We start from the raw sequence: 19,115 nt of genomic DNA on the forward strand, positions 1-19,115 counted from the left end.
TATTATTCCGTAAAGACCCGTTGCTCCATTAAAGCATCAATTTCCTGTCTACGGTGGCAGTCAAAAAATAAATAAAGGCCAATAAACGTCAACGTCTGTGAACGCCGAACACCGAGCAGGCGGCTCTGAGTGTTTGTCCTGCAGCGGAACTGTGTGGTCACTGATAAATAATTAGCAGATTAACTTCCGTATATCTTCGAGCCCGAGCTGCTGCTTCCGTGTCGCGCAGGCTAGAGTTTCCCTTCCTCAGGCTGGACGCTCAATCGCTTCAGGCTGGAAACTGCGGTAAGAATGCGTGCGATCCCCGAGGAGTTAACGACGCTCATTTCAGGTAAAACTGTTGATTCATAGTTGCCTTTGGAGTAGAGGAGAGTTTATTTCCGCATTTTATAAAGACTTGTTTTACTTTAAGTCTCGTATATAACAAACTGCTTTTTAAAAAGAGGAAGCATAGTTTCCCCCCTTTTTTCTGCTATATTCACTCAAATCGACGGTTGTGCTTGCATTTCATTAAAAAAAAAAAAACCCAAAAAACAACTCGCTTCATGTCTCAAACCTGAGGCATGAGCTGGACGTCAAAGCTGCAAACTGCTCCTTTGTTTATGTTGTGGATGTCCATCAGTGGTGTGGCCACTTGACTGCTATCAGCCATCAGAACATGTTAATGTTTTACCTCTTGTGCTGTTCAGATCTCGAAAACTACCTCATCGATGGGTTGAAGGCAGAAAATCTAAGCAAGAAGGCGAAAGAGAAGAGGGAAGCCTTCATCAAGAGGATAAAGGAGGTCAAGCAAGGGTATGACTCATGACTGGAACCAGCATACATCAAAATACTCCAGTTTTGATTTGCTTTGCAGGTGCATAAGTTGTTGTGATTAACTTTATTTGCTGTCTTTTTCTCCCAAACAGTTTTCCACAAGAGTTTAAGGACAAAGGTAAGTTGCCTGTCTGCTGAATAATCCTGTAGGTGTGTTTTTAAAACTGGTACCCAATGGGGGTCATGACTGACCACAAGATGTCATGACATTAATGCGAAGGCCCACAAGTCGATTACAAACTTATCCCACAAATTTGAAAAAGCAAGGGCAAAAAGAGTCGCATTTCATAATAAACTGGCCACATAACACCTCTAACACCACACAATGGCAACTTCTGTGTTACACTGTGTGCAGTTACTTCACAGCCCTCTGTGTTTACTGCAGTAGGTGGAAATGACTCTGATGACGAGGAGGAAGTTGACAGCAACAACGACGGGGGGTCGCTGCAGTCAGAGCGCACGGACAAGGATGATGATGGTTTCGAAGGTGAGCCACAAACACTTAGCAGACAAACAGAGTTGACTCGCTAACTGCTCGCAAGCTGCGGATTAGAGCACCGAAAGCTCAGTGTTGGCAGGAAAGTATACAGATCTTTGCTCTGGCTCCTTGGAGAAAGTGACTTTGAGTGGCACAATGAGTGAGACATTCCAACTGTAACTTGGCAACATACTTGGGAAGCAATTTGGGTGCACAACTGCTACTCCTACCACCTCCCTCACCCCTCCCCTTTGATGGCTAAAGCACACTTTATTGCTCTCTCAGCCACAGTCTAGGGGCTTAAAATTACTGCTGTGGCTGCAGGTTATGACACAAAAACATTCCCCGATAAACACTAGCTTTAATCCTGTTTATTCCATTATCCAAACTGTGACAGATTTTTGCATTTGCAGTTTTGTTTTTGCCCCCCCTTTTTTCCCACCACAGAGTATCAGGGAAATCCTTATGAAATGGTGATTGGGGGACTGGGTTTTATGGCCTATAAGCAGCTGCCAGTTTTATGGCTGCTCTTTCACACAATGCAACTTTGACACGGCATTTGAATATTTGAAGTTAGACAGGGCAAGGGAAACCTTCTCCAGTGAGAGTAAAATATTACTCAGAGTGGCTTTGCTATTCAATTTAATATCGGTTAAACAAATGCATGATAGCAAAGTAGCTCATAAACCTTCTGGTCATGTTTAACTTTAAGACCCCCGCCACAAAAAACAACAGTCAGTTATTAAGGATTCAGCAGCAATGATGACGGGTCACATATTTGGATTTCCTTAATTCTTTTTCCAGGTTCCCAGCAGTCCCCACCTGTGGCGGCCCAGGACCTGCCATCTGTCTTTAAAGCAGGATATCTTGAGAAGCGCAGAAAGGGTTGGTGCTCAGATTATAAGATATGTACAAGGCAGCTTTCCCAAGGGGGAAAAACTGTAAAGGAAAAGGAGGCTGCCTGGTTACTGAAATATGCAAGCTCTCAAATATCCTTGGGCCAGTGTTTTTTAAATTGGCTTTTTATCAGATGCGAACAAAAAGAAGCCTTTTTTGTTTTTTAACCTTTACAAAGAATCTTACATAATGCAAAACACCAAAAATCTGCAAAAAGTTAGTTGACTCTACTGTGTTGCACACAATACCCTAAATAAAGACTGTAATCTAATACACATTTTCTTTACAGTTCAGGTATTTCTGTCCCTTCTATATATAAAAATCACAACGCTTACAGCCATCAAAACACACTGGAAAATTCTCTGTGCATGTGGTTCTCTCCCCTTCACAGATCACAGCTTTTTTGGTACTGAGTGGCAGAAGAGATGGTGTGCTCTGAGCCATCACACCTTCTACTATTACGGCAGTGAGAAAGGTACTTTCTTCATTTTTAAGTGGGTGAATAATCCCCCCCCCCTTTTTAACAGTATTGATGCATTTATTGCATCTGCACCAATAATGATGATGCTTTAATTTTCTAAACCAGACAAGCAGCAGAAGGGTGAGTTCAGTATCGATGGGTACGGTGTCAAAATGAACAACACCTTGCGCAAGGACTCGAAGAAAGACTGCTGCTTTGAAATTTTGGCCCCAGACAAGCGCGTCTATCAGGTACGCTCATCTCTCGATGGCTGCTCGAGTTTCTTTCAGTCGTTGCCTTTTTTAAAATGCTGTTAAACTGAAATAACCAAAACCAAATACAAACTTGAGACGTGACATGTTTAAAACTTGGCACAGTGTGTCTATCCATGCACTTCAGTAAATCTTTATTTTAATGCTTTTCCATTTGACACTACTGCCTTTGCAGTAGCTCAACCCAGAGTGTTTCTAACATTCAGACTCTTCCATGTGGAACATTTTACTATGCATAAATGCAATATTATTTGCTTATGTTAATTAATATATGTAGAGCTTATTGCACATTCACATTCATTTCTCTTCCCCCTTTCATGACAGTTTTGTGCGTCATCACCGAAGGAGGCGGAAGAGTGGGTGAAACAGATAGACTTTGTTTTGAAAGGTTTGAACTTTGCCATTCATAAAAAAAAAAACATTTATTATGCTCTTTAAAGTTAGTAGCACCTACTGGGGAAAGAAAATCTGCATTTATGCAATAAAACTAATTTTGCTCTCCTGTTTGTAGACATGTCGGGCATCATCCCAGAAGACGACGAGGAACAGGAAATGTACGATGACGTAGGGACTATAGCTCAGCCAATCGATGAAGACATCTACGAAGAGCTTCCAGGTCTGACCATGTGTTACATGACAATGATAGCCTCTATCATGTTAGAGAATGGGAACAAAGTGCGTGGATCTTGTTTGATTTGATCTGATTTTATTTTTTATACCGTTTTGTTTCTCCAGAAGAAGAAGTTCCGGCTGTAGCAAAGCCTCGTCCTCCAAAAATTGAGCCGGCAAGCAAACCTGTTCCTCCTCCTGCTGCAGGTACACAAAGCACTGACATTTGTGCTTATCTCAATCCAATGTGGTATATTTAGTGAATTAGAATGTAGGAAGTTTCTAAATAGACAGAAGAAACTTTAAATGTGATCTGCCTTTTTGTGACACGTACACACAGCAAATGAAACCTAACAGCTATGAAGAAGTGACATACGCAGAGGAAGTTCTCGTGAAGGAGTGCAACTGAAAGTTAGCACAATACTGGAAATAACTTCAGCCTAGTTGGCCAAGTTCCTTTTACAATAACTAGCATGTTATAGTTCTGTAAATAGCTGATACCTTTCCTCCAAAAACGATCTGCCTCTGTCTGCTCTGCACATTTGAGCAAACTTCCAGTTACTAACCACCAAGTCTCACCACACGACTCAGAATGGCCAGCTTTATAGACTTTAAAAACAGACTTGCTCAGAAGTGGAAACCCCAGCTGCTAAAACACTAGCTGTGTCTTGGTTTCAAACTACAAACCAGTTGAATCCAGCATACTAATGCACTGCACTACATAGTAGTTAGTTGTCATTGTACATTTTACTACTAAACACCACTATTTTCTTTTTAATTCTGAAAGCAGTGCCCAGCTTTTACATTTCTCTTTGTGCATTACTTCGTGATTAAAAAATAATGCACAAACAATACACCCCAAAATTAGTATTATTTTTTTTTAATGAGAATTTATTAGGTAACTGGGACACTGCTGACCTTCTTGATTTGGTTTTTGATCCAACCAAATTCTGCCGTAGGCTCTTGGCTGCCCCCTGTAGGTTCGGTTCAAACTAACAAGTAATTGCTGTGTGAAATCTGTACATCTAGAAGGATTACTCTGGCTAGAAAATAAAGCGCCGATCTGTCATCACCTTGCTTTTTTTTTTTTTTTTTTCTTTTTCAGTTGATAAGAGCACAGACTATCAGAACTACTACCAAGGCTTGTGGGACTGTTCAGGGGACCACCCAGACGAGCTGTCCTTCAAACGTGGAGATGCCATCTACATCCTGAGTAAGGTATGGTGAGGCTAAACCCTAGATGTCAGAGCTAAACTGTGGCGATTCTTGTCTTGATGCACGATAAAGTTGGTATTACCTTAAATCCAACCACACTGCAAAAGTTTGAGAGGTTTGTAGACCGAGTGGCTGGTTTCAGACCACCTAAAGTGAGTTATTTCTAAGCTCTTAGAGGAACTGACTATTCAGATCCTTTACTGGCAGCACCTGGCCCACCGCCTAGAGGTGGAAGGCTGATGGTAAGAGGCAGACTGGGCTTGGTTCCTTCTCTGGCGCTCTAATGGGGATTAGTTGTGTCACAACGGAAACTGTTTTAGTGCTGTTGGCGGAGGCCGAGCTTAGCTGGCACACGGCGTAATTCCATCACTTCCATCTGGACTGTTTCAGCACGCTGTCGCTACTGCTATGCCAGGCAGTGAGCAGCCTTCAGCCCACACGCACCTCTCAGAAATTTCTCTCACCTCGCCAAATAGGAATGTGTGTTTTCAGGAAAACCAGGCTGGTCAGCCACTCTATTCAGAGCAGGTGAGGACGTGTAATGGACGCACAATTTCCGAGGCTTGTCAGCTAGTCATGAGCCGGAGAACTGAGAGGCAGTTCTTTACCTTTATTATGTAACTAAACAGGAGCCCCTTTGTACTTAACCGGTTCGTATGAACGCTGAATTGGATTTTGTTGTGATACATTTAACAAGATTTGTTTTGGACGCTGGACAGAAAATGAGCAGTGGAATTTTATACTCGTCGAGATGTGTGGTTTGTCTTTAAAATATATATATATAAATAATGTGTGAAATGTACTCCATCCAGACGGGCAATATTTCCTGTCTGGTTTGGTTTCTATGGAGCATGGAGTCAATTGAGACATTCTGTTGTCAACGGGCCAGGTTGCTTTTCAAATTCAAGTCTGCCATCTACTGGCTCTTTAAGGCAAAGAAGACTTGGGGAAACTTTGAGAGGCATGTGCTGTACATTAAACAGAGATGCACAAATAAATAAATACAATTGTAATATGCTACATAGTCATATTATTAACTCCATGTATAGCAAGAAGCACTAGAAATTTATTTTTCACCTTTGAAATGTGTAAATAATTTTTAAAGCCCTTCTCAATTTTATATTGAACATGATGTCAATGTAAAATTCAAGACAAATTCACCTTATTATCACGTTTAGGAGACTAGGACCAGAAAATTGCTCTCTCTCTCTCTCTCTCTCTCTCTCTCTCTCTCTCTCTCTCTCTCTCTCTCTCTCTCTCGCTCTCTTTTAAATACACTACAATAAAACTAAATAATGAATTATCAGGACTGTTGGTTTTCTTTTCACCAAATCAATAGATTGTTCCTTCAACACTAATGGAGGGACACAAATGCACAAAGCAGACAGACTGTCCAATCCTCATTGACCAAATGCCTGTTTATGACTTCTCCTTGGTGTGTAGAAAAGGCCCAAGAATCAAGTTGCCCTTTCACTTAGACTGGGAGTGCCATTAGCTAAAACCTTGGTGTTGGGGGTTGTGGCCTGCTGCGAGGGCAATGACCATAAAACCTGTCTGGACTGCAGCAGCCAGCTGCAGCTAAATGGACAGCCGACTCCCCCCCCCCCCCCCCCCCCCCTCCACCATTCCCTCTTCCACTGTTCTCCTTCCTCCAATGTGTCCCTCCCCCATTCTGCAGACCAGAAATAGCTGTAGTGTTACAGCTGGGAGACCCCCCAGTCAGGAGGACCTGGGAGCTGATTATAAGGCCCGACTAAGGGCGATTGTGTTGACCGGATATGCTGCACACCTCGTCGCCCCCAACACACACCCAGCCTCCCATTAGTAACAAACTGACTGAGAGATGCAAGGTCTCTCTGCTTAAAATGCCACAACGCCTGCACAGCGTTTTATCCTATCACTGTTTTACACTTTGTGTTTTAACTAATGCACCGGGACTCTTTCATTTGGTGAAAGTAATCAAATTACAGGACTGTTGTTTTGACTAGCCGAGGGTATTTGTGTTGATGTGTGTTGTTGCAGTGTGTGGTGTCATTAGTCATCCACAGCTCTACATATTTGTTCTCATGTTGCGTCCAGCACTTACTAAAGCATGACTTATTTGTCAGCCGGCCAACGACACAATGAGGTGTTGCTGTTTTCAAAGCCTGGTGGCAGGAAGTCTTAATGTGGACGCACACTCCTTTACACACACCTCATGTCAAGCTGCTATATTAGCCTCCAGGGGCTTGTGATGAAATGACATTTTAGGAAAGTGGATTTAACATTTTCTGTTTGTCTGTGGTGGCTATGTAAACATTATTATTATTATTATTATTATTATTATTATTATTTTTATTATTATTTAAATTTAGTGTTAATAATTCAGATGTTTCGAATAGCTTTCTACAGCATTATATCGATTTGGCTGATACAGATACTGAAACGGTGTGTCAAGCCTGTCTTTATCTGATGTGATAAATGGCCCGTCACCAGAGACCTGTCAGTGTCAGCCCTCACTATAGTGAGCATAATCCCCCTCTGTCTAATACTACCATATGATCGCTTACATCCATTGCTCTGTCTTGGGAATAAGTGGACACAGATGTGGCCCTTCACTGTCCCCGAGTTCTGGCTTGGATGTGAAACGTTGTCCAGGTTCGTCTTCCTTCAGCCTTGTCAGAACGTGATCTCCGGTCTTGATTCATGCGCAGGGAAGACTTTGATGTAAGGTCAAAGAGAAAAGGGGGGGGGGGGGGGGTGAGAGAGAAAGAAGGGGAGAGAGTGAGTTATTGTCGTCTTGTCTCAGATCTCTCCTCTCAGTGTCCTCCTCACATCTCAGCATGCTGACAGCCATTTGGAGCTATTACTTGTCACGCTTTGACAGATTTATGTGCGATGTGCTTTATGCACACTGAGCTTTTTGTGTGGAGTGGAGGGAAACGTGCAGTCTCAAAACTGACACCAGGTAAAGAGGCAGAACGGAAGGCAAGGAGGTGTACAGGTGTTGATGGGAGATAAGTACTGTAGAGTGGACGGAAAACAGCCGAAAGAAAGAAGGCGTCATTTGTTCTTCTGTTTTTATCAATTTTGATTTCAGCAGAATATTATCAGCTAGGATGAAGGAGCACTAACACACTCTTCTTTTTCCTTCCTTGTTTCTGCTTCTCTTTGTGCTTCCAGGAGTATCAGAACTTTGGCTGGTGGGTTGGAGAGAAGAATGGAGTTATAGGTATTGTTCCCAAAGACTATCTGCTGGAGCTGTATGCTATTTAAATGCACCTGGTGTAAACTGCTAACATCTTGTGGCTTTCCAATTGCTCGTTCCAAATGCTCAAAAGTTATAACTGAAAAACTAGTAATTATAAATATGGTAAAATAATGTGGGGTTTTTTGTATTGAATTTCTTTTTGAAGAACATTCCCTGTGATACGCATTGTAAGAGACTGATATAAGGATTTAACTTTTTTAATTTGACTGATACATGTAGGGTTTTCTGCACTTTGCACTGCTTTCTTTGTTATTTATTCTGTATTGGTTTTTTTTTTTAAAAAACAGTGTGATCTCACTTGCTACTTTTGGCAAATTTTGAATTTTGCAACTGGCGAAATAAATAAAAATGTAAACACATGACGTTTGGACCTCCCCTGTGTGTGGGTTTTTTTCTTTCCCTAAAAGTCCACAAGGTGGCAGTAGAGAGTTTTGGAGTGTCAGTTTATCTTTAACAAAGACACTGATAGAAGAGTCTACACATCTGTATCTTCTTTCTTGTCTTAGAACCCAGTTCTTGACATAAAGTTTAAATAATTAATATTATCAAACAGAAGAAATATTTGGTTCTTGAGGCTTTGTGTCATTTTCTGATGGGGAGAAATATTTATAAAATATTTATACTTTATATGCACTAAGTGCATCTATGAATACAAATCTACCCTGAATAATAAATCACATTATTTGTTTTCTGTAATGCTGTGCGGTTAGGTCAAAGGCGATATTTAAACCTGGGTGTACACTAAAGACGTGTATAGGGTCTCCTGGTTACAAAAATATTTATTTATTTTAAAATGACTTTATTCATCTGCTCAGCACTTTTTGCTCCAATCTTCAAAGGGACACTTTTTATTTTATGGCACCTGAGAGACTTGCCTGGGCAGAGGATCGCAGCGTGGCAGATGGTTGCTCGTGCTGCATGCCTGAGTGAAATGGTTGAGGTGCACTAATAAGACAGCCACCCACACAGATCGTATGGATGCTTATCGCCCTCTGAGGGGCTGTTTGACAGCAGGCGAGGTGGTTGCGGCTGGGCATATCCCTCTGAGGTTACATACGTACTGTACATATCTTTTTACAGTCTCCTCACTGAATGAAATACCAAAGCTATGTTTTTATATATGCTCATTTTTGGTTTGATACAGACAAAGATTCCTTGTCAAGGTTTCTCAAGGTTGTGAGAAAATGGGCAGGGAAAATGCATTCATTAACCGATAACTCACTGCATCGTTCCCTTCATCTTCCCTCTATTTTTTCTCCCTTTTCTGTGTCTCTCTATTTTGTTCTTCTTGAGTGATGAGCTCGTCCTCTGTCCTCTGGGTGACATTCAAAGACAACATAAATCCTGCCCTTTATGGTATAGTGCAGCGATAAAGCTTCTCTACTAATTGGCGATGTAATGAATTACCATAATGAGTTATTGAATATAGAGAGGAAATGCTTTTGTCTTAGGGCAGAGAAAGAATGCATAATCAAATAATGCAATATTCTGCCATATAGATGTCCAAAATTGTGATGACAATGCTCTGAAACGCTTCCATCAGGTTTTGGGCTTGTTGCTAAATTATGGGCTATAATGGCTAAACAAAAATATTTCCTTAGTGCTGACATAGCGTTCGTTTTAATGTTTGGCAATGGGTTAAGTTGCCAAAGGCAAGTAAGGCTAAATGTTGCCTCTCATTTTTATGTGCCAATAAAGGATTTCCTTAATGGATGTCAACCCCCCCCCCCCCCCCCCCCCCCCCCCCCCCCACATCTCCTGTTAGATTTGGACAGCCATATCCTCAGAATATACAGGGTCTTTTATTGCAATTTAACATCAAGATATAATGTTTCAAAGATAAATGTCACCATGCTATTAATCTGCCGGGCACTAAATTACACTAATGATACCAGAATATCACTAATTAATACTTTTAACCATAAAGCGACAATTCTGCCAGCCAAATGTGTATAGATTGAGCTGTTGAGTAATAATAAATAAAACTGGATTTACAGAGAAAGATGATGGAAATATAAAACGCATTTCCCTTCAGGTAAAAACACATTTGTAGTCATTTTCTGCTGATAATGACTGAGAGTTCAAAGAAGTTAATTCTGTTACAGGTGACAGTGTATTTTTTTCCCCCCAGTAAGACTTCTTTTGATGCTACTGCTCTCATAATTCGTGCCATGTGCAAACATAAATAACTCAGAAGACACACGGTACACTAATATAACCCGCTCATCTTTGTTGATTATTATTATGCATCAGGCTTGTTGAGAAGGCTAAAGGCTTGATCTATACCACTTTGGAGAGGTAATTTTGATCAAGCTGTCAGCTGCTTCTTCTGCTCTTTAACCAGGTCACAGAGCAGTAGATCACAGCTTCATAGAGAGTTTCTGTCAGGCATAACAGAGTGTTATTTATGTGGTATCCCCTGGCATTTTGCAGGAAATGTATTACATCTCCAACTGGCCCTATGTCAGCATTCCATTAAAGCTTCTTTTCCTCAGTCTAAATCTTAAAATCTGAAATAGACACACTTTAAAGGTAAGTCACTCTTAATTGAGGTCAGTTTCTGTGAACATAACTCATAGCAGCTGACAAATTAAGGTTTTTTCCGCTGGCTCGTGACACTGTGGGACGATATGGTGTATTCAAAGTGAATGCTAATGACAATCACAGCAGGAAAACTCATATTTCTGGAAATTTGAAGCTTCGATTTTTTAAAAATTTATTTTAGTGTTTTTTTGATATCTACCATCTAATGTTATGAGCTGCAGAACAGGGTTAGCGGTGGGGCACTAAATATAGGTCTAGACAGGTCATTTATTAGAAGCACCACGCCCACTTTTCTCACATGTTATAGGTGTCTGCTCTCTCTTCGCGTTAATAGCCTTCTGGGTGCTGCAGACAGCGATGTCGAAAGAGGACTTGTATATTTCTGGAGCGGGTGACAGATGTGGCTCCAACGTCCGAAAGTCACATTTCCTGGCCTCAAAAACCTCACCATCAACCCCCTACTTGATACTATGATTAGCACCATCACATCTAAGCTGGTGTTTTCACTAATGAAGCTGTTAATGGTGTGGCGATGATTGTCAGCCCTCTCATTTACTGTATACATCAACGTTTCAAGCAGTTCGTGTTTCAAGGGTGTGGAGTCCAGGCTGTCAGGCAGGTTAGAGCTATGTGCTGACATGTCACTCAAAATAAATCAGGCTTATCAAAGTGACAGGTGTTTGTCCACCTGCTATAAACATCTCCCACACCTCGCTCCTGCTCCATCTCTTCATAGATTATTTATAATGCTGCAGCCTCCATAGCCCAGCCCTGTTTACTCTCTTGTTGTGGCTCTAATATCAGGTCAGTGCTCTGCTGCTGATTTACTATACTAGTTAGCGAGGTGAGTAATGACCCGGGATGGTTTGGGAGGATAGTTTGTAATCAAAGGAGGTCAGAGATGCAAGCGATGTTCTAACTGTAATTACAGCCCTGTGTACCCCTTTCACCCACATACACTGCAGCTGTCTGCCTCTCAGTGCTGCGTAAAAGAATCACCCCCCATCTCTTGCCAGCTCCTCTTTTACTGCCCTGAGTTAGATGCCCCTGGTTGTAATGACCCCACCTTTAAGTTGAGGTCCCATCTCAGTGTCAGGTCTTTATATAGCAGCAGTTTTCAAGACAGCCCTCCAGCAGTGGAAGTGAAGGCGTGAGGTTTGAATTACAAGAGCTTGCTGAGCTAACTGAGGCACTGGATAGCAGATTGTTGCCATCACTCCCATTTAGTGTCAGCTTTGGCATGTATCCAGGCTCGGGTCCTGCCAAGCTAACCTGAACTCATTTAGTGCCCAAAGTACACACAGAGGTATTCATCATTACACTGTGACAAGACCACATCTTCATAAGTAAGAACACTGCGGTAAGATTCACATTCAGATTGATTGATTCAGACATTTTAAGTTATTCAGTTTTACTGCTTTATATTTTTTGTATTCTTCTCTTCTCATCCTATTTATAATACAGTACGTATTATATAGAGGAAAATAAAGAGGCAATGAGATAAAATGTTATGGTGCCATTCATCCTCATATCCACATTATGAGGAAAACCCATGCACTACAAGGAGAATGTCTACAGGTGCATGACCTATCTGCTGTGAGGCAACTGAGCTAACCAGCCGGCACGATAAACAACTTAAATATGGTAATGTACTTTCAATTAATTCAATGTCCTCTCCATAGCTTCCACCTACAGGTCACATGATGCCCCCAAAACCATCCTGCTGAAGAGGGCCAGAAGTTCTAACTTCACAAAGCTAGACAGTAGAGCTATGACACTGTGTCATTACATTGTTTGCATATACTGCTCCCAAAGGTCAAGAACAAGCATCCACGCTCCAGTGGCGGTGTATATTTAACATCCAGAGTGTTGGTAACTTTTAAGTAAGACTTTATGTGTGTTAACCACGTCTGCACAACTTCAGACTTCCTGGTGTGACAGTCCATATCATTTTACGTGCATATTAATGAATTTGACATAGGTCTATTAAGGGTACCATGAATAATAATCATTCAAATTTAGGATACTCATTACATATGTATTACATGAGTAGCAGGTGGGGTAATTTGAGTAATTTGTGGCTATATGCAGATATTGGGATGATGGACGGTGTCTGAAGAAGACAAGCTGAGCCGGTCAGTGGATCTACTGCAGAGTAAGGAGAATTTAGGCTCATCATAAAAGATTTCTCCTTGCCTCTTATTTCACTTGGACATTTTTATGTTTTTTTTATTTTCTACCTCATTGCAGCCGTGAGCTGCCTGCTGATTTACACACACTGCCAGTGAAGCTCAGAGGCCCCGAGAGATGGTGCCCTCTACCCCTCCGTTTTTCCCCCTTCTTTCTCCACCCTATGTCGTCTTCTCACTGCCACCACTGGCAGTTTCTCTGTTCCCTGAAATGGGTCTGACCAAAGAGCTCCCCCTCTACTCATACCTCATCCCTAACAAGACATTTCGTCTGGAGGGTTTGCTATTTACACATGATCTTGTGACACACAAAAGGCTCTGTTCCCCTGTGCCAAGATGCGAATGCATGCAAAAATGTACTACACATCTCCCTCTCTTTCTGTCTTCATCTATCGGTTGAGCTATTGGTCAACCTATGTACTAACAATCATTACACAAGGACTTTTGATTTGATTTGATTTGATATACCTTTATTAGTCCCACAAGGGGAAATTTCATAAGGCTGCCGACCTATTGCACGCAATGGCGGCTTCTATATTTTTTGCAGTTTAAAGAATTTGTACTTCCAATAACACAGCAAACCTGCAGCTGGTGGCTTTGGAGGCTGTTTGTATGGGAAACAGTACAAAACAACCTGTTCCTATGCCAATGAAATGATCACAAGTTTACACGACTATGAACTGTAATAAAAAAAGAAAGAAAAAAAAAGACTAAAAATATTTAGTTTCTTGTCATTTCAATTTAAGGAGTTACCTACTAAATTATCATCTATTCATTTTTTTTTTTACCTAATTCTAAGTCAAAGTTAACAATTTAGAAAACTCAGTCAAAGCACTTTATTTTAATATGGATTCATGCATACTTTATAAAAAATGTTATCAAATTTAGATTTAGCAGTTAATCTAAGATGCATGTTTTTGCACCGAGGGAGGACACCTATGTAGGCGCAGGGAGAACATGCAAACTCCACACAGGAAGGCCCCACCAGGGGAACAATGCCCTTCCACCAGTGTGTGAATGTGAGAGTGAATGAATAGTGGAATTGTACAGCGCTTTGAGGTTCTCAAAAAGCGCTATATTCTCATGCTATGCTAACATTAAAAAAACAATAGATGCCAAAAGAATAAAGACCCCTGTTTGTACAACCTGCAGGCATATGTTCCTTTCTATAAAACGAAGGGATTATTTCATTGATTAATGAACATTTGTGATTATATATGATCAAACACATTTGCTCTTTTAAGACAAAGTCCCTCCTTGTCATACATCTGTTTTTAAGATGCACAAACCAAAGGAAACACATCTAATTTTACACACCATATTATTTGAGGAAATTACCCAGCAATGATCTCATCTTTTTTTCCCTCCCTCAAGCCGATGCGCTCAAGGCAGAGGAGCTAGTTTCATGCTGATCAGCTCTGATTCTAGGGGATGGGAAGCTGGTGCATGCCTTGGTACAGTGATCACGTCGGTTCCCTGTAATTGCTACATCTACACATCAACAGGCGACACCATTTGCAGGGGAAATAGCAGGTTTAGCTATACAGAACTCAGAAAAGGTAAGGCTGCAGAATTTGATGGATGGCTTGTGTCATCTCATTTTCATCTGTGACATTTGAGTGACACAGAAAAATGTTTCAACCCTGAAGATTTTTTTTTCCTTTTTGTTTTTGCTTTTTGGTCAAACTGAGGGTAGGTTTGGCTTTTGAATGTGCACATGCACAGACACACACACACACACACATAGAAGGACAGAGGCACACACAGCTGCAAGGACAGATGTAAAAATCCTGTTTTGGCTGTCAGGTTGTGGAAGCTTTGTGGCCCACAGTAAATCAGCACTCAGTACTGGCATGAAATGTAAGAGACCTTGAAAAATGTTCAGTTTCTTATTAACGCTTCAGTAAATCCCCAGCTCCAAGATCTGCCTATAATGGAAAAACACGCCGTATCGCCTGCGTGTGCTGTTGTCATATCACCAATAATGTATATTCATGGTATCGTTTTGTTTAGGCATCAGCCCCTGTCCACTGGCAGTGCAGCTGGCTTTCTCTGATATCGACTCATCCTGGTTCAACGGAGTTGCAGTCACAGAGATTTAATATCTCAAATGGTGCTGAGCTCCTATTGCTACTAATGGATTCTGTATAATGTGGCACTTAAAATGCATGAGCAGGCTCTGATTTATCTGTAATTTGCCTCCACTGGAGCATATCTCCCTCATTTCTTCCATTTGTTTTTGGCTTTGTAGACATACCCTGATTGGGATTTCATATTGTCACATGTTTGACAGTTTGGTTAATTCCAAAAGATAAAATGTTTACTTTTGCTTATTCTGATGCGGTGTTAATTACAAATCAGATGTAATAGCAAGTCAAGCATGTGATCATAGACATTAGATGTGGTTTATTTGAGCTGTTGTGGCAGAAAGACATGCTGACTTGGTCTGAGGCAGATGGGTCTCTCCCAGAGGGGCCATTTTCATTTATTTGGTCTTCGACTACTTTATGTGTCAAACAATAAGCATACTAATTAGATTACGCACAGTGAGGGTATTTGCCCAGGGAGAGTGAAATTTCATCTTCTACTTCTTCTTCATTTATTGTCCCGCTGTTTTCACTCCAGCTGACCACACTGGGGGTCACACAACATGGAGCAGGGAGCCACTAGCAATTGATCTGATGGGTTTAAATGTCTCCTTGTTGTCATGGTAGCAGAACTGCAGCGGCAGGGTAGGCTCAAGGTTAACGGCCAGTGGATCGGAGTACTGAACCATCAAATGATGGGTCAATACTGCAGGACGGGTCAAATTGAAACTAGCAAATGGAAACATTTCAATCCACAAGACTGCTAGTGACAAAAAGGAGTTTGCAGTCACAAAGCTCTGCAAAGGGAACTTAGTTCATTGTGCAACCTGCAACTCCAAAGCTCCCCAAGATTACTTCTTCCCTTTTACATTTTTGGCATCTCTTACACTAGCATCTCAAGGGCTGTGATACATCCTTCATTGGTTTCATTAATATTATGAAACTGATGAGTCTAAAATGTTTTAATTAATTAAAATTTACATGACAGCTTTTCTTTTCTTTTTTTAACAGACAAAGTAATTTAATTCTGAATGACTGAAGTTTATTTTTAAAATACCCACACAATACCCAAAATGTTGCATCTTTAACTTCAAGAATTCCTTCAAACACTGACATGATACAGTGTAGCATTTTACATAGGCTTCTTAAAAGTCTGTCAGGGTGACATGCAACAATATTGGAAAGTCAGATATCATTAGACTGAACAGTTCCTGTTTAAATAGCTTCTTTGCAAGCTATTTGCAGGAAGACAAGACAAACATTTTTCAAAATTTATTAAGTGGAAATAGTGAAAAACATTCATATGTTTGCACTTGAACACCTACACCTTTGTCCGAAGGTGCAAAATACTGCTGACTACACGTCAAGCATTGGTAATGGTTGCACATACATATATTTCACTATAGTAGATGCAAATGAATACATATCTACTGGATGCGCATCTTTCAGAAATGTGTCCCACCTTCCCGTGGCAGCTCGGTCGGCGGCTGTTCATCTCAGTGTGTTTAAGATGACGTCACTGCTCTGTTCTTTCTAACATAAGCCTACTATCTCTTCCACCCTCTGAATTCACAATAAATCTCACCCAGCTGCTGCAGAGGAAAAAACCAAAGTAAGCAAAACACTTCATCTAATGAGTTTTGCAGATATGTCAGTTTGTCCACTCCCTTTACTCGTTATTACATCTGCAATAAAATAAAAAAAAGCACGGTGGTGTTCACTGTGAGAGCAGGCGTGTGTGTTTACTAAACACACACGAACAGACACGCTGAGATGTGACTGCAGTAGGTGAGCTCAGACTAACAAAAGCAAAGGAGACAGGTAGAAAGGGTGTCTTGTCATTGCAGCTGGCATTTTGTTCAGCAGGGAGCAATGTAGCCTGTCTACCCGATAGCCCTCTCAGACAGGAGCAAGTCCATTGGGATCCCACAGGACCTCCTACCAGCCACACACCTGACAAGGGGGCTGTCTAAAAACTCTGCAGAGACCCTATTACACATGTCATACTGCTAAGCACTGCGGTGGCCACCAGATGACAAGCTTTCCACACCCTTCCCTTGATTGGGAGTGAAGCACAGAGAGGAGAACAAAAGGCTTTCACTGCACTCATATCTGACCAGTTTCAGTCTCAATGACCAAAATTCAAGCAATGTTTATGAAGCAAAGATTATACAAACGCATTGCTGTTACAACACTGCCATCTTCAGGCAAATTGTTGGTACAACTTTGTATTTATTCAGACAATCTGAGAACGTGCAGGTAGATATGTAGATAGATATAAATGTAGATAGATAATAGATATGTAATATACAAGAGGTAATTTTTTATTATTATTTACTGTGCAAATTTCAAACTAAAACGTCTCATCAAGAACACAAGAAGCTGTGACATTTTTTTAAATAAATGAAATAATTAAGACGAGACATGTTAAGTGCAGTAACAGGTTTACGGTAATAGCTTTTTCCTTCGCTCATCCAAAACATTGTATGGGTGCAGAGACTCCCACATTCTGTCAGCAGTATGAAGATGATGCTTTCATGTAGAACGAGATAAGCAGCTCAGCTCTTCCTCCTGGCTTGTTTTAATGAGATCAAGAGAAGAAGCTTCCAAATCTTTAATCTTGTGTTCTGGATCCCTACCCTCGGAGCTGGAAAAAAAAAAGACAATTTAGTGAATTAGGTAGAGTGAAACTGACTTCTAAAGACTTTCAGTTTTACTCATGCGGTGAGATCAGATCTTTTTTTTTACCTATCTGAGTCAGAGTCACAGGAAATTTTGAGGTTATTGTGCAGATCCTCTTCTGAGTGGAATCTCCGGAGGCCGCAGCGTTGCACAGCCTGAACCACAGAGTAGTGCGTCCTTCCAGCAGCGCAGGCCTCTATCATAGGCACGCTAAGCTGTGACTGTAGGAAAAGGTGAAGGCAGCTGTCGGACAGCAGCAGAGGGTTCTGAAGGACTCTGAAAAAAATTTGGGAAAAATAAACACTTTAAAACTTCGCCCGGTATTACCTTTAGAAAGAGTCAGTCATGTGGTCCCGTGTTTGTACTCCAGTTTTTGTTTGACTAGGTCAAAGTTCATAAATGCATTGATCTTTGGGTTCTCACGTACTGTTCCAAAAATTTCTGGAGCCCTTTCATTCGATCAGTGATCTGCTGAGCGTTATTAAGACTGAAGAAAGGGTTTTTAGGGGGCAGCCCTGGTACATGTACCCTGGAAAATCAACAACAAGAACAACAAAATGTCAGGAACAACTGAGCACACTACTTTAACTATGAGTAAGTAAACTTTAAATTCAAATCTCAGTGGATGAACTTACATTAGCATCGAATTTGCCTGCAGTTTTCGCCTGAGCCATACAAACTCACTGTATCTCCTTCTCACTTGTGAGATCTTCTTGGTGAAGCACACACTGTCGGTCTAAAACAGGACACCCCAGTGTCACACACATATCACAGTAAAAATGCCCTAAATGAAAGAATAACGATTCGACCAACTGTCTTAAGCATTTTACTTACATGTAAACAAATTTCATAGTCTATGTAGGCATGCCAGAAGTCATTCTTTTGCATCCGAGGGTCCCGTACCCAGACACTGATGACCTGCTGCATGGAGAAGGCAGGACAGAGACTGAAAGACTGAATGGAATGCACTGTGTTGTGAAAAAGGGAAGGATTATATTGGCAGATAGAGGAAGTAGAATGACTAACATCACACGAACCAGGATAGGAAAATCCAACAGAGAATGGTTTCATGCTTAGTACAAACACAGTTATTTTCAAAGTTGTGCCACAGTTTAAGGAAAACACGTGACTCCTAAAAGATCTTTCTTCTTGACAATTAAGAAACTCTGTCACATTCACAACACTAATTCAGACCTACCTGATTCTCGGTGCTGTCAGTTTCTTTTCTCATGATCTAAAAGATTCAATCTCAATAACCGTAAGTCAGATAGATAATGGTGGTCCTTAGCACTGCATTTGTGTCTTTTATTTCCACCTTTACAGGTTATGGAGCAAAGGTTTCAAAATAAAGTCACAAGACTGATATAAGCACCTCCCTCTAACTGTCAACTCAGCAAAACGAGCATTCCTAAATCGGAAGCATTGTTAGAGAACATGTGTCAGCACAACCAGATCAAAGCTGCTAAAGTTACAGGAAATCCATACTTTGTTAGAAAAAGAGACAACTGCTGTAGGTTTTTTTTTTTACACCATCACAGTGGATTTTACACGACACAATCAAGATATGATTGAAGTGGAGACTTTTGGCTTTAATTCACAAAAGTTTAACAAAAAGT

General features: G+C 41.0%; 2 protein-coding genes across 3 annotated transcripts; one reads left to right on the forward strand and one right to left on the reverse strand.

The window, feature by feature from the left end:
- The first annotated feature begins 225 nt into the window (after positions 1–225).
- Positions 226–8,367, forward strand: skap2 (src kinase associated phosphoprotein 2). The gene is made up of 12 exons (XM_085473619.1): positions 226–331; positions 690–795; positions 909–934; positions 1,202–1,303; positions 2,099–2,179; positions 2,583–2,666; positions 2,778–2,902; positions 3,248–3,311; positions 3,435–3,539; positions 3,659–3,739; positions 4,638–4,750; positions 7,910–8,367. Exons 1-12 carry the CDS (start codon positions 292–294, stop codon positions 8,000–8,002), a joined length of 1,020 nt encoding a protein of 339 aa, XP_085329745.1. The 5' UTR covers positions 226–291; the 3' UTR covers positions 8,003–8,367.
- Positions 8,368–17,118: 8,751 nt separating this feature from the next.
- Positions 17,119–18,822, reverse strand: snx10b (sorting nexin 10b). 2 transcript variants are annotated; one of them, XM_085473620.1, is made up of 6 exons: positions 18,698–18,822; positions 18,334–18,420; positions 18,135–18,235; positions 17,927–18,028; positions 17,566–17,775; positions 17,119–17,464 (listed from the first exon to the last, which is right to left on the reverse strand). In XM_085473620.1, exons 1-6 carry the CDS (start codon positions 18,728–18,730, stop codon positions 17,353–17,355), a joined length of 645 nt encoding a protein of 214 aa, XP_085329746.1. In that variant the 5' UTR covers positions 18,731–18,822; the 3' UTR covers positions 17,119–17,352. The 2 variants fall into 2 exon arrangements, with proteins under 2 accessions (XP_085329746.1, XP_085329747.1); XM_085473621.1 differs by having other exon boundaries at positions 18,334–18,467.
- Positions 18,823–19,115: the final 293 nt, after the last annotated feature.

Source organism: Copadichromis virginalis, linkage group LG11, assembly GCF_057382275.1.
Source record: "Copadichromis virginalis isolate Kocher_CV1m ecotype Utaka linkage group LG11, C_Virginalis_male_GT1.1, whole genome shotgun sequence".
Taxonomy (NCBI): Eukaryota; Metazoa; Chordata; class Actinopteri; order Cichliformes; family Cichlidae; genus Copadichromis; species Copadichromis virginalis.